This window comes from Colias eurytheme, chromosome 23, assembly GCF_061535395.1.
Source record: "Colias eurytheme isolate Ceu_HAF_F1 chromosome 23, ilColEury1 Martin Lab GWU primary, whole genome shotgun sequence".
NCBI lineage: Eukaryota > Metazoa > Arthropoda > Insecta > Lepidoptera > Pieridae > Colias > Colias eurytheme.
The window spans coordinates 7463595-7480276 of NC_143002.1; the positions used below are offsets into that span (position 1 = coordinate 7463595).

The window sequence follows — 16682 nt, forward strand, 5'->3', positions numbered from 1 at the left end:
GATACAGAAAAACTCTTCTATTATATTATATATTTTAAACGTAAAGACAACCAAATTGTAAGATAGAAACCAATAAAAAATAAAATATTAGTTTAGTTTAGTTTTAACATACAATGCATAGATATGTGGTATTATTATTACATATCTTATTAGTACGTTTACGTTGTAATTATTATTTACGTACCTGATTCGATTTATGTTAATATTTTGAATTTATAATTGAAATGGTATCACAATCGATAATCTTTTGAACATCACTTCTGGTATCACCCGTCGAGCTGTCAAAAAGCAATTCTTATAGTGGACAGACTATAATCATCACGTCTGTAAGTGCGAGCGAGACAGCATGACACCTGTCGCATATTATGTGCAAGTAGGATGACATGCGAACAGCTGTCATCGATGATTTTCTTTTTTGATTGGCGCGGGCTCGAATTGAATTTATTTTATATGCAAGCGCTCTCTGAATATCTCTCGTAGTACAAATTCTATGTCCACTTTATTCCATGAAATAAATATTGCAACATGCTGTTATAACGTGAATAAAATATCAATTCCTAAACAATTCCACAGCAGATATTAATAATTCAACTAAATTCCCTCTGAGATGCTACACAGATATCATAAGTAAGAAAAACCAACACGGCAGATTATCAAGTGATTATGAAAACTATTGAGATTTCCAATATACAAATTGTTGTCCATACAAAAAGCTATATCATTTAGTATTGCTATTTTTACTCCAAAACATAATATCAGTCGGGATCGAAAGATTCTGTGTGTCTTCCCAGAGGCTATAGAACATATAGTATATAATCCGATCAACGCATATTGTAAAGACCTGGTACTGCCCGTTGTTGTGCCAACAGAATCCTGTTGGCGACACATCTGTAGCAGCACAGGTAAGCCAAACATCACTTGAACAGTATCCGTCTGAACGCTCTTCGGAAATCCTTGTTGAAGATCGTGTAAATGACCGGATTTAGTACCGAATTCATGTAACCTAACCAGAAGGCGATAGCGAACGCACTGCCCGGTATAACACAACGTCTACACGCGGCTTTCAGAATGTACAGGAAAAAGAATGGCAGCCAGCACGCTATAAAACTGCCCATAATCAAACCGAGGATTAACGTCGCTCGTTTCTCTTTCTTTCTCGCTAATCTCCTCTTTTCCCTTTCTGGGTCTCTGGGTTTATGCTGCTTAGGCAGTGCTGGTTCTAATTCTGATTTAGATGGTTGTTTTTCCGCTTTTCTCTCCGACTTTTTGCCGAATATGGGTTGACATATCCGTAGTTTGAGAGGTTTGACGACGGCGCAGCGCGTGGCCACACCGGAGTCTGATGAGGAAGGTTCAAGCTCTGACACCATGTCAGTGTCTATCGCCATACTTGGGGCTCGACACCTCTGGGACTGTAGCTGCAGTTCCCCGTTTACGGATAGCGAGGAATGTCTATAGGCACACGCGGCGAGAGGATTTCTTGTGACTTGCGCACATGTTGTTACCTGAAAAATGCTCAGTGTTAGTATTTTATTATTATACATTTAAAAAGCTGAAATATTAGTACGTAATCTTAAAATTGGTAGCATATCATTTGCGGAAAAAAATTAAGTAGGTATAGGTATATAATTGTGGTGAACATTTCTGATTTCAGTATTTTGTTAGGCGCGCTAACGATGACTGGGATCTGTAAAAAATACCCAAACGTCCATTATTTTCAACAGCAGTTGGCGTTTCCTTTAGATTAAGCTTTTTTAAGCTTTCAACGAGTAAAGCTTTTAAAACGGCGCGCATAGACAAATTGCACTTCCAACCTTAATGGATTCCGCTGAAAAAAAGAATTGAATTATCGCTTTCAAGTACTCTACAGCAAATAAGGAAAGGATACAAGCTGAATTCAGTTGAAATCTATTTTTTAAGTGGCTGATTCGTTTTGTATGTTTTATGTGAAGGAATTTAAACGAGTGCGCTGCTTTGTGTGGTTGAGGTTTATTTTCAAACAAAGTGTTAAGGGTATTACTTTCGTCTGGTAAAATGGAAAGAATAGGTAGAGATTTAAGGTGAAAATTCTTGCCATTCCTGTACGAATAGAAGGAATTAAATCATAAACATTATTTGAATAAGAAATAGTAATTTACATTATATTAGGTGTCTGTTTTATTCCATAACTACGCTATTTTTATATGAAAATACCTTTATATCTATATAAATATACCGACTATTGCAAAATAGTAGGACAAAAAAAAGGATTTCAGTAACGGCTAGCGAACTTTTAGAGTCGATTTTGTTACTGTCAAAATATAGTTAAAACGTTTGACGTCGATCTTTTTGTGAAAGTCAACAGAGCCATGCACCACAATATACAGATACATACAGTAAGGAAACTTCATACAAAATGTTCGAAATGGCTCCCCCCCCATCAAGCGTGTTTACAAGGGTATTAAGGGGGATCGATAGTAGCGGGTGACACATCCACAGATTTTGAATATAGTATGGAAAAAAGTTTAAAGTGATGTCAATTCACATTAAATAAATATCGATTGTTTCAGTTTGTAGCCCTTTCAATAAATATATTTGTAAATACCATATCTGACTACAAGTTAAAAAGAGACTATTTTTTAATTTCTATAGATATGGCAGTATGAGTTTTATATTATGTTGACATATTTTCTATCAAAATGATAGCTACAAATAGTACCTATTAGGAGTCCAGTCTGTTTAAAGATCGCATCTATTTTTTACGCAATCTAGAAGAGCACGAAAATATAAAAAAAGGAAACCTTAAAAAAATCTTGTTTAAATTTATGTGCATAATTACGTAAATATTAGGGAATTATAATTGGATAGGATATTATAATTATTGTATTTTTATCGATACGTGGCGTCTCCACTTTGTCAAGCACTAAGCCTGTCAAACTATTTTCTTTTTCTTCCTAAAACAAAAAGGTAGAGGTTCTATGCTCGTATAATAATAATTTTAATTTATTTTTGCATATTTTGTGTTTTTAATTTAATTTAATTTATCGTTTTAAAAATAATTTAGTAGGTATACCTACATACAAGTATTGTAAATTCTGGTTTAAAATAATTATTGAATATATGTATAATACAAATATCAAGCATTATAAATAATTTAGGTACATTAGGTATTATTTAGGCCTTCGGCGTCCATAACAAAACAAGATTTCGAAATATAGCACTGATAAAAACGTATTTACTTTTACAAGCTGTATTAATTCGGATTGTTTCTTCTTGTAAATTCATATTTAGGCTACACCATTTTTGTATTTTAACGGGTTTTAATCTCCAAATTACCACAAAATCAACTGTGAAAAAAAGCAAACAGAAATATACAGGCCGAATTGATAACCTTCTCCGTTATTTTTCAAGTCGGTTAAATATCAAAAAGTAACAGCCCTATAGCTATACGTCATAATTTCATGGGGGGGGCTTAGTTTCCTAACTGTATGTACGTAGTATATATCTGTCAACTGTGCATGCACGAAGCCTATCCATTTTATATTCATTTATACGTTGTTAAATCTTTAGATATTATGCTCAAAGTCTCTTTTTAAAATGCTTCCATTGACTATTGATAAAACAAGAAACATTTTTAAAGGCCTTTTGAAAGAGCAAAAACAATATTCAGAAGTATTTCTGATAGTAAATGTTAGCGCAAATATATTCTGCAACCGCTTCAAAATTAATAAAAACTGAACCCAAGGGATAACGGAATCAATTGTAGCCCTATTATACGATATTCACGTGAAATCCGAGTATATTGCATGTTTTATTATTCTATTCACAAGCCCCTTTAATTTGTTATGCATGTCGGCAAAAAGTTATCAGCTGTCACGTAGCGCCCGCCATTTTGAATTTTTGATGACGTCGACAATTGCGTACATCCTGAATTGTATGTCGTATCTTTGTAATTAAATGTCGGGTCAGATATCAAGTATTTATCTGAAGTCTTCTGGTTTTACTTAAGCGTTAAAAACAGAGGCACAAAAGTTGTTTTGGCACAAATTACTAAATAGTTAAAATTTATCTGAAAGGACAACGAAGGTTCATCTTTTAAACTAAATATGGATATAAAAATATCGATTACCTATGCAATATTTAATTACTATACTTTAAAATACATTTCGAGTATTTAAATACATTTATTTTATAAACTTAAATATTACTTTTAAAAGCAATTTTATTGCGAAACAGTTCGGAAAATAAATTAATTCAACGAAATTTCAGTCATTTACACGTGCGAAAATATAAAATACGGTGTATATTACAACCCTTTTTTCCCAGTTAACATTTATTTTACGCCATATTAAGTTTTCAAATAAAAACTTCCTAGAAATAAGATAATATATTGATAATTACTCTTATCTGTCGAATAATTTCCACCAAAAAAGTGCAATAAAATAAACCGCTACAGATTATAAAAATGGGAATATTTTCAGATGGCAACACTAACTTTTACGTCAAATAATTTAAAATATATCTTCAATATCTACGTGATATAACTACTGTATTAGAGCGTATGTAATATTGGAGAGATTCCAAACTAGATACGTTTGAAAATTGTTAATTTGTTTTAGGTGAGAATTTCGCTGCAGTTTCATAATGAATTGCCTGTTTGAGAGTGTTATTTTGAGAGCTTTTAACTTGGATTTGGATTGAATTGAATGGAGTTTTATAATATCTTTTCTAATGATGGTGATTATTGTGTAAAAATATATAGCTATCTTTATGTACGTGATGAAAAAGGAGATGTGGTTAATTTTTTATTTGAAACGTATTTTTTGAGATGCACAAAATATTCATGTTATTCTCTTCCTTCAGGAAGAGAATAACATGAATATTTTGTTTACTAGCATGAATATTTTGTTAGCAGTGTTTGTTACCTACCTGCTAATTTTGTTGCATTCTTGCTTTTGTGGTTTACATAAACTATAGAAATACCTATGCTATAAGCAATCAAAATTAAAATAGCGGTAGAGTAGAAGCTTAATTCAATGATATCTTCTTTAACATATAATCTCCCAAAGATATCTTCCTCCGAAGTCCTACCATTCCAAGTACCTATTTGACAATACTTTTGTGACCATAAACAACATAATATCAACTAGTAATGCCACAGTGTAAAAAATCTGCAAGTAAATAATCAAAAATAATCCAGTACCTTCAACGTGTCTTTCCTATCGTCAGGCTGTGGCGCGTCGCCCGCCTCGCTCGTTGATATGTCAGACGCGAAGTCACAAGTAACGACGGGTATCGGCACTTGTTGTGTTTCTATTGTTGATATTTGGCTTTCCCTGTAAAGTTTGTGATATATTTACATGTGTGGTTGTTTGAAAATCGTAGGTATCAGATTATAAAGATGCCACAGTATAACTGTTATGCCGATCATTAATAAACTAATTAATTTGTGTATTTATTACTCGTAATAAAACTAAACATGGGAAACTTACAAATGTATAAGAATGTATACAAAGAAAAATACAGTATAGATAATTAGGCGGCCAAATCGTTTAGAAGTGATCTCTTCAAGACGACCGGGGCAAAAGGTAAGCCTACTAAAATTACATTAATATAAAGAAGTATTTCAGATAAAAAAAATACATTAATGTAATGTTCATATTTACGAGACGCGTTGCGTAATTTACTTGTATTTCTTTTTTACACTCGTACATACTCGTAAAAGTGTTATAAATCTTATGTATGTTTTTATTTATGACAGAGTAACTTAAAATGGATTATGGAATAATTATCGAGTTTCTTGCCAATTCTTCAAAAAAATGCTACCACCACATGCACAGATAATAAATATAAATAAAATTTACATGAATAAATATAAATAAATATAATAATATGTAAATAATGTACCTATTATTATTAGAATTACTAGCATCTACTCCTGTTGGCATAGATAAAGATGATGAAGGCATAGGGCGAGTCCCCTTCGGCGCGCTTGAAAAACTCGTCTGCTGTTCGTTCTGAAACAATATTGTTATTTAGAAAATACATTTATTATAAACATACATAATATAAAATATAAGATACATAAGGTTTCTGAATTGAGTATTTGTCGTTTAGGACGTCTTAAACAATGCTCTAAATCTCATATTTTCTGGTATGTATAATATGATATACCTAAGCTCAAACCAATTCTAAATTCAGAGACCGGCCTACAAAAGAGTAGAAATAAATAACTACTTCAGAAGATGAAGAGCTATACCTTAAATGAAGACGCAATAATTTCTTAAGCGGTTTATAATCGATTAAGGTTTTTTTTGAAGTGAAAAAAATTTAGTGTAACATTTTTTCGTTACGCGTGACATTTTTCCGTTACGCGCCATCTTTTTCTTATCCCTACCACGCGTGATTCGACGTATTTCTGTAAAGTTGCATATTATAGTAAATTATTTTTTGAAAAATAAGTTCATAAAGAAGTTTCACTTCTTACGTGTGTACACTAGTACACGCACACATTTTTACTGTGTTCGATTATCGATTAGTTCAATACTATCCATAAAATACATTTATTTCGTGAATATTTTACAAACATAATAAACATAGGAATGGTTGTAAATATCCAGTCCACGTTAGAGAATATTAATGTTTTAGGCTTGTTTTTATTCTATCTGCAATTTCGATACTAAATAATAAATGAGTACAATTACTTAGTTATTTAGAGGACTACATTTAACTACATATAACCTAAAGCTCAGTTTTTATAAGTTGGTTGAATGTATCGTTAGGAATAATTCTGTCCAATTGCTTTTACTAATTCACAAGTGAATGGTTTAGAATTTGTAATTCTTCAACAAAAATTGATAATTTATCGCTACTAATTGCGCCTTCACTTTATTAATATTTTATTTTTTTATTCATACTTACAGCTCTCGGCCGTGGGTTCTTCCGAATGCCCCTCCTGGCCCTCGCCTTCGCAGCGAAGTATATCCGAATATACACAAACACCATGATGCAGGACGGGATGTAGAAGCTGCCGAGGGCTGAGTAGATCACGTAACCGATGTCGTCTGACACCTGGGAAAGAAGAGAAGAATTAATAAGTGTTAGAGAGGTGTATTAAATGTCAAAAGTGTAGGTCGGACAATGTTCTGTATATATTTTTAATGGGGTTGAAGTCTGTTATGCGTGTATACCTGTGTTGCCTATTTGAAAATAAAACAATACGAATTCCATTATATACACATAAAAGTTTCCATGATGTAGTAAGTTGTAACAAGAGTTTTCAGTATACGGTAAGTTAAAGATTAAATTAAATAATTTAATTTAAATTGCCATACATAGCGCAATTGTCGAACCATATTTGATATATGAGCTTGATCCTCCATCCTTTAGAACTTCTAAAATGTTACCATTTTTAACCAACTTCATTGATATTGTTAACTGAAATACAACTAAACACTAGTTATATTTCAAATAATTCTAAAACAATACACGTATCAAGACAGAAGACTCAATATGAAATATCGAATTCTGTTACGAACGTGATTCAATATAACATTGATCTAGATGTATTAGTTGCAATGCGAACGCAGTAATTAATTTACTTTCTGTATTAAATTATTCCATAAAAACTACAAATAAGTATAATTTATACTTTGTATGGTCCCTCTTGATAGAACTGCATTATATAGTTACGATTTTACGTAATAAAAATCGAAATAAAAGTGGAACTAGTGAATTGTGTGTTTCTTTAAAAAAAATAAAGACTAAAGAGGCCCCGTAGCGATTTTGACTTGTTTCTTTAATTCTTTAGGAGCTGGTTTAAAAAAAAGTAAATTAGTAATCCTTTTAAACCAGCACTAGAAATTATAATTTTAACAACGTGTGTGACATCTTATAAACTGCATTGGTCAGCTTGGTTTATTAAAAAGGAAGTCTTTGGCTCTCTGGCGAACACTTACTAATATTACTATAGTATAGTATTATATTCTGTGCTAATTATAATATTTTATAAAAATTTTATAAATTTGAAAGTGTCTTTATTTCATGTCGCAACGGAGCAATTTTATGTTTATTGTAACTGAAATATTATTAATGAAGATACATAGGCTACTTTTTACCGCGGTAAAACATAATTTCTTTAGGGATTCCGTTTTATTTCGATAGCGAAGCCGCGCTAATAGAAAAATATACTAACGATTTTGATTTAATTCTTAGAGACATTCGACTAATCTCTCGTTTAGGAAAAGTTTTTAGGCGCGAAATGATAACGCAATTATAACAGCTATCGTCACGTAGTTGTGAAATGTCACATGACGTGTGATTTAACTAATATAACAAGTTGCGAAGTTAAACCGTGGTTAAATGTTAAGTTATTCGGGTGTCGACCCGCGGGAGGAAAGTTAAGTGACCCCTGCCGTGACAGAGGTTTAACTAGCTTTTGCAATTTGCATGCGATATCGTTTACTTTTTGGTTAAATTGAGATTATGAGCATGTGTTATGTATGTAAACTGTGTTCATTTTTTGAGAGTGTTGGGATATGTACGACATGTAATTTATTCGATCGAAGCTTATAATATTTTTGCAAATGTAAAGATATAATCTATTTTATAACATTATTAGGGTTCCGTAGTCCGACAAGCCCCCCTAGTCAAGTGGCTTTCTGTTAGCGTAGCGTTCAATAGAATAGACTACGAATGTATGAGATTGACGTAACCTGTAGATACGTTTATCTAAAGCTTACGTCAATCTCATACATTCGTAGTCTATTCTATTGAACGCTACGCTAACAGAAAGCCACTTGACTAGGGGGGAAGGAACCCTTATAAGATCGTTCAGTCCGTCCGTCCTAGTCTGTCACAGCACAATATCTTCTATGTTTATGGATCGATTTGCATGAAACTTGGTTCAAAGATACTTTTTTTACACAAGATTTTTAGTTATAATTATGCTTTTCCACTCATATTACCTAATATAAAACGAGCATTTATTTTTTCTAAGCTTAGGTATTCACTTGGTATTCATATTACAACACAGATTTGATTAAAATTCGTCAGCTATTTATATTAATTTGTCATAATATTAGCTAGTATTACTAAAATGCGATTTATTTCAATATACCAAATAACATAATTAACATAGCCAGACATCTTCAAGTCACTGTAATGAAAAATCAAGGGAAAATCAATGGACTCAACCTCTTGTGAAGGAATCTTAAAATCGGAGGGTATATTTGAAAAATTTCAATTAAACGGAATCCAAGTACTCTGTGTAAATAGAGCCTTTGTTTCGGATCCGGTCTGTACGATCGCTTTTTCTATGTACTTGGGAAGTTGGATTTTCATTATATTACAAAATTCTTTTAATTCGGACTGAGATTTGGACATACTGATTGTTGCTAAGCAACGATTTGTGTGATAATGGCCATGGATCTAGGTTTTTGAATATCTATATATTCAAAAACCTACATAATATAGCCATTGCCTGTAGTTTTATCAGGAATTATGAATGAATATATATTACAAATAATGTAATCATCACATTTATTAATATACTAGCGACCCGCCCCGGCTTCGCACGGGTGCAATGCTGATACTAAATACACTACAGAAAAATTGTGAACGTTGTATAGGTATAAAAATATAGCGGCCCGCTCCGGCCTCCGGCATCGCACGGGTATAAAATACATAGCCGGGCGGCCGCAAACGCTACGTCCTGCAATTTTTAAATCTGTAATATCTTCGAAAATATTCACTTAAATCATACGGTGTAAAGGGCCATATAGATCTATATTAAATGAACAATGTATCCATGGTATTTAATTGGTTAAGGATTAATGCTGTATTGGTTAAAATCGCTTCGAAAATTAGCCATTATTTGTCGTAAAAAGTAAATGACAAAAAAAGTTATTGTGGGTTATCCATAAGAGATAGACATATACCATCGCGGACTTTTCTGTAGACCTTTTCAATGTGTATAATACTTAGTACATTATTTTGATAAAACTCGTAGGGTTCAGCCTGCGTTTGCAATGTAAGCGGAATAAATGTAATTTTTTACGACATCACATTAGAAACCTCAAAAATAACAGTACTTCTCCACTACTTAATGGATCTTATTATACATATAAACCTTCCTCTTGAATCACTCTATCTATTAAAAAAAACCGCATCAAAATCCGTTGCGTAGTTTCAAAGATTTAAGTGTACAAAGGGACATAGGGACATAGGGACATAGGGACAGGGAAAGCGACTTTGTTTTATACTATGTAGTGATAATTAAGTATATATAATAATTGATAACGTATTTGCTTACGAAATAAACAAAAAAGAGAAACATCATTGTTTGTTTCAACTAAACACAGCTTCAGTGAAAGTTATTAATTAAAATATTGTGTTTTGCATCTATTTAAATGTGGAAGATTTTATTTGAAATCGGTCCAGCAGTTTCTGAGATTAACGCTTTTAAAAACACTCTCTTCGCCTCTGTAACAATATTATTAGTACAGAAATAACGATTGAACAAAAGAAAACACGCGACTATATGTACACTTAAATATACAAACAAAGAATTTCCTAATAAACCGCGGTCCGCAAATGCAATTATATAAACCGAAGTTCTGATAGTTCAACACAACTCACACACACACAAACACACACACACACAATCAAGCTAACAACGGGATTGGCTTAACTTAATTTTCTTGGAGCGTGGAAAATATTTCTCAATGATATCGCAAATATTTCTATAAGTTTTATTAAGACTGAATGGAGGGAAGACATGTACTGCAAATGGAATGGTCCTTGATCACAGCTACACAAAACAGGGGTGTGGTCATTGCGTTTTCGACCCAGGTACTATCATATAGAGTCGGTTTTCCTTTGAACGTGTGTTCGTGAAATTTTTGTATGGATTTTCCCATTACGTCAATGATCCAAACGCAGGGCAGTAAGTGAAAACGTGACCTCTGGAGCACTCGAAATTGCTCTGTGAATGACGTTGGAGGCACAGGAGCGAATCGTGTAGGTTTGGGGCCCTAGTATACGTAATCAAATTTAGCTCTGCATTTTGTAGATACCGACTATTAACATGGTTTCGTTGCTTAAACATTAAAGAAAGAACATTTTATTCAAAATTCGCACAAGTACATTTGCAACTTCTCCTTGAGCATATGATTATGATCGTTTATCATATTAATGCAATATACATGATATGATTTTATTATTCAATTTATATCACAATTTCGTACAGTTATTAAATATCATTGAATACAGAATAGAAATTATAAACTAAAGACACACTAAATAATAACAAAACAATGGAAGAATATCCACTACAAGAGTTAAGCTGACAGAGTCAGGGGCTTCAAAAACAATCGACAGCTGTCAAATAAAACGGGGCCCCAGAGCCTCGCGTCCCCCGCCGTCCCCACACATACAGTAACTCAAAAACGCACATTATCCCGTAATAGGGTTGAAGAACAAAAAACCTTGACATGTTTTGTGTGAAAAAGCACTGTCATTAGGAGCATTTTTCTGCGTAATACACTGTAAGCACGTGCGAATCGTTTGCGAATGCTTTTATATAATTAATCAGTGTTTACGTGACGTATTTGTATGAAATTCGAGTTATTTACGATTATTTTGGATTCGCCAAATTGATGAACGAGCTTTGTTTGACATCTTTGTTATAGATATTCTGTTTTTTGCCAATACGAAGTCTATATCAGCTTATTATTTGTCTATGTTATTGAACGCATCGCTTTATGAGTTTTGTTTTTTTTTCTGGCAATACATAGTTTGTAATCTTTGTAACAGTACAATTTTATATGGTAATTCATAATTGCGGCCCGCATCTATCTTTAAGTTTTCCTTCACCAAAGTATTCTTTAAACATTATTTAACTGAACTAGCGGTCCGCCCCGGCTTCGCCCGTGGTATCTACATATTTACGTTTTCTCTACATAAGAACCATCCTCGTACTTCAAGGAATATAATAAAAAAATAATTTGGAAAATCCAAAAGTGCACGCCTCATAATTTTTTTTTTAATAAATATTTATTAATTATTATTTTTGTTTATTTAATAACAATTAAACCACATCGAATCAGACCCTGAAAAATGAAAGGGTTCTATTCCTGAGCATACTCAAGCGTAAGAGAAAAAAAAAGACACGATTAGTAAAGTATTTCGGTCGCTATCGTGTTAACAAGAAAAAGGATCCGCACATACAGACACACGGACGTCCAAGACAGAACTTTTTTAAACTGTTTTTTAACTAGTTTAAATAACAAAAATGACATCAAAAATATCATGAACGTTAAAAATAGTGTTTTTTCTTAATATGTGTGTGTATGTATTATCTTACAAGTGCAATGTATGATACATAAAGACATTTTAAGTTTGAAAAATCAGATGTTTTGCGCGAAGTGACAGTAGTACCCACCTCAACGCTTCGCTTAAGAGGCGTGCAAAAAAAGACACGATTAGTAAAGTATTTCGGTCGCTATCGTGTTAACAAGAAAAAGGATCCGCACATACAGACACACGGACGTCCAAGACAGAACTTTTTTAAACTGTTTTTTAACTAGTTTAAATAACAAAAATGACATCAAAAATATCATGAACGTTAAAAATAGTGTTTTTTCTTAATATGTGTGTGTATGTATTATCTTACAAGTGCAATGTATGATACATAAAGACATTTTAAGTTTGAAAAATCAGATGTTTTGCGCGAAGTGACAGTAGTACCCACCTCAACGCTTCGCTTAAGAGGCGTGCAATAATTATCGAAATCGGTTCAGCCGTTCTCGAGTTATGCGCTTACCAACACATTCTGCGATTCATTTTTATATATAAGAGAAGAAGATATTTTGCTTTTTGCCAATACGAAGTCTTTATCAGCTTATTATTTGTCTATGTGTTATTGAACGATCGCTTTATGAGTTTTATATGTTCTTTTTTCTGGTAATACATAGTTAGTAATCTTTGTAACAGTATAATTTTATATAATAATAATAATTAATAATTTCGGTAATTCATAATTTCGGCCCGCATCTGGGGGCACGGTAGTGCCCCCGCCAAGACGAGCCAAGCGACTACGCGCACGGGCACTACCTACCTTTTCTCGAAGCGCTTCGACGTTTTTTTGAACCCTCATAACTTGGGTTTGGATTATGCTAGATCAACAAAATTTTCGGGATATATTGTCAATAGCGGACTTATTGAACATATTAAGTTTTAATTACATTAGCTTTTATACTTCAGATTTTATTTATATCTAAAAAACGCTAATTTCGTCACTGACTCACTGATGATCATCAAAATTCTTAAGGTATTTCCTAATGTCCTAGAAAGCTGAAATTTTGTAAGTTAGCTAGTATTAGCACACAAACAACAAAAAAATTATAAAACTTGTAACTTTCATCCCCCAACCCCTTAAACTAGGGGATGGGAGTTTGTATGAGACCTGTAATTTTAAATTAAATTTTGATGACGCTAGAGGTCTAATCTAATAATTTTAAACTTGGTTCCCCTAGATATATATATGTATAGGTACTCCTTGTTAAAAAAAAATTAAAAATTTAATCGACATATATTGAGACATATACTTCCGATCAGATCATATAAATATGAATGAATACAAGTGTTGCGAACGTCTCCTGCCTCTTACGTCCACACAGTAGCTAAAAATAAAAAAAATGTTGTGTGATTTTATGAAACCACGGTAAAAGTGAAACTGTTCGAACGGTTCCGAATACTGCTTTGTGTAGCGCATGTCGCGTGACGGTCGGCTGCCGAGTAGATACCAACTCGGCAGCCGCGATACGTACGCGACATGCGCTACACAGACCAAAAAGTTTGAGACGATGTAATAAAAGTTTCACTTTAAAAAAAAATTGTTACAAACAACTTACAAAAAGAAATGAAATCCCACCAAAAACATTTTCATGTAAAATGTTGCCAAGACGAGCCCATATGACTCGCACTGTCAAAAAGTTATCAGATCTCATGTAGAGCCAAGCTTCTAACACTACACGCCCTAACTCTACAAGGCCTAACTTCACAAACTCTACACCTTAGTCAAAATATGTGGCTTGGCCGTTCGTTACTACAAGAACTATTGTATAACACAAAAGTAATGAACAGTGAATTAATTTTTCACCTTACGCCGATGTGAATGTAGCGAAATGGCCAAGCCACATATTTTGACTAAGGTGTAGAGTTTGTGAAGTTAGGCCTTGTAGAGTTAGGGCGTGTAGTGTTAGAAGCTTGGCTCTACATGAGATCTGATAACTTTTTGACAGTGCGAGTCATATGGGCTCGTCTTGGCAACATTTTACATGAAAATGTTTTTGGTGGGATCTATTTTTCAGTTTACAAAACATACCCAACTTCATAAACAACTTAAACTTAACAGTACTTACCTACACTCACTCAGTCATAAACTATTCAATCAACACACATAATTCCCAAGCCAACATCCCATATTAAATTTGCCGATACACACTTAACATTCGTTCCCATGACGCTAAGTTTAAGTAATTAAGTATTTATATGTTAATCACAACCGCGATATAACTCATTAAGTCAGTGTGGTCGAAATTAAAGTCAGTCCCGGGGGTACTAGCTAGATTGAAGCAATCTTTGTTAGGCCCTAGGGGGGACCGTACCTGGTAGGAAATGTTAGGGCTAACAGACCTCAATTTTAACTGGATAGAGCAGGTTTGTGTGTATTAGACTAGATAAGATAAGTAGATCTATACTTATACTTATAATATTGTAAAGCTGAAGAGTTTATTTGTTTGTTTGAATACGCTAATCTCAGGATTATTTTTGGTTTTTATTAATGGTCCGATTTGAAAAATTCTTTCGGTGTTAGATAGCCCATTTATCGAGGAAGGCTATTGGCTATATATATCATCACGCTAAGACCAACAGGAGTGGAACACTGCGGGTAAAACCGCAGGGCACAGCTAGTTATAAGATAAGTACATAATATAGTATAAAGGCAAATGTTCATGAGTTTGATTATTTGCTGCTCTTATACGCAAAAACGGTTGATCTGTTCTCAGTGAAATTATAAATTCATGTATCACACGAAGCCACGGGCTGAAGTATGTTATAAATTATTAGCAATAATTGAATCAGAAACATTGCAAAACGATAAAATTAATGAAATGAAATGAAATAAGAATGAAATGTGTAGTTATATTTAGGTTAACAAAAGTAGTAGTAGGTACGTAATTTTTCAAGTTAAATGATAAAAATGCGATTTAATACTTATTAGAAATTTCAGGTATAATCAGTACACAATTCAAGGCCAACATATATATTTTTTAATCCATTGTTAGTTTCTTTCATTGCCAGAAATAGATAAGTTTTATCAAAATTTGTGCATCTGCTCTATCTAGTCTTCATTATCTGTGGACGTCAGTTCTTTAATGACCGTTTCGATAATTGGACGGTCAAGTGTGTGTTTGCAAATGGTATACTTTTTGCTTGTTATTCCGACCGTGTAATAAGCCAAGTCTCCCCTAGAGACGGAACCAAGATTAAAGTTTTATTGTTTACTAGTTAACGAATGTGGTTTCGACCGGATTAGTAGTTTTATCACAGACTAATAATAAAATACTACGTATGTTTTATGAACGAAATTTTTTAAAATGAAGCAGAGCTATTGGCTTAATTTTTTTTCTACATATATCTAACTCGAACTCGAAGTCTCACAATATTATTATACATAAAACAACGTCGTTAATAAATCCGACAATAGTATGGTATTTAAATAAATTAAAGTAATTGTTCTACTACATATAAATGCGAAAGTTTGTATTAGATATTATAATTATAAAATTTGCATGCTGTTTTTAAATGACGGCTAAACATGTTGTACCTATTTTAAGTAAAAATGCAACATGTAAAAATACCATGTTTAACGTAAATAAAGAATTATGAATTATGAATTATAAATTAGAAATACTTGATATTGTGGGTTCGGCACAGCTATATTTTGTTGGGCAGAGAATTAAAACGCAGACTTAATCACATCGTATATTGTTTCACAATCAAGTATCGACAGCCATATTGAACAGGTGAACAAAGAGTATAGTAACTATACAAGGAACAGGTGAGTGAATACAAGAAAAAAGTAAAGCGCGAGCTATACGTTTTGCAAGCACAGATAACAAGAGTATATTTAATCAGTAAATGACGCGCGAACTTCGTTTCACACACGAACACTATTTGAAAAAATAATAATAAATAAAAAATAAAAAAACAATCATAATAATTTATGTAGAGTTTGTGTAGTTACAAGAGTCGACGCGGCTCTTTGAATTACGCTACGTAGTCGAAATCATATTATTTTTCTATTTCAAAACAATGAAATTATTAATTATTAAAATATTAAACATTTGAATTAGCGTACCACGAAGACATTAAAATAATGTATAAAATGTATAACGATCCAAAGCAATTGTGAAAAAGAAACACATTTTAGTATGAAACTCATTTAAAATCAGATAAAATCGTTATAAATTTTTCCCTAATAAAAAACAAAATCAAAATATTAAATGATTTACAATATAACGAATTGCGTATATTATAAAACAACTAATAAATTATTAAGGGCCGATTTTTCAATGCTTGGATAAAACTTATACGTCAAAATATAAAGTATTACACGATAATATTAAAATGTCACG

General features: G+C 32.7%; 1 protein-coding gene across 1 annotated transcript in view; it reads right to left on the reverse strand.

Moving 5' to 3' along the window:
- Positions 1-317: 317 nt before the first annotated feature.
- The window catches only part of Octalpha2R (alpha2-adrenergic-like octopamine receptor), a 359405-nt gene continuing 343040 nt past the window's right edge, over positions 318-16682 (reverse strand). Inside the window, exons 4-7 of the mRNA XM_090115609.1 lie at positions 6901-7050; positions 5887-5996; positions 5183-5315; positions 318-1505 (exon numbers count right to left, since the gene is read on the reverse strand). Of these exons, the coding sequence (XP_089971735.1) occupies positions 915-1505; positions 5183-5315; positions 5887-5996; positions 6901-7050 (984 nt within the window). The 3' untranslated portion in view covers positions 318-914. The remainder of the gene's footprint in view (positions 1506-5182; positions 5316-5886; positions 5997-6900; positions 7051-16682) is intronic.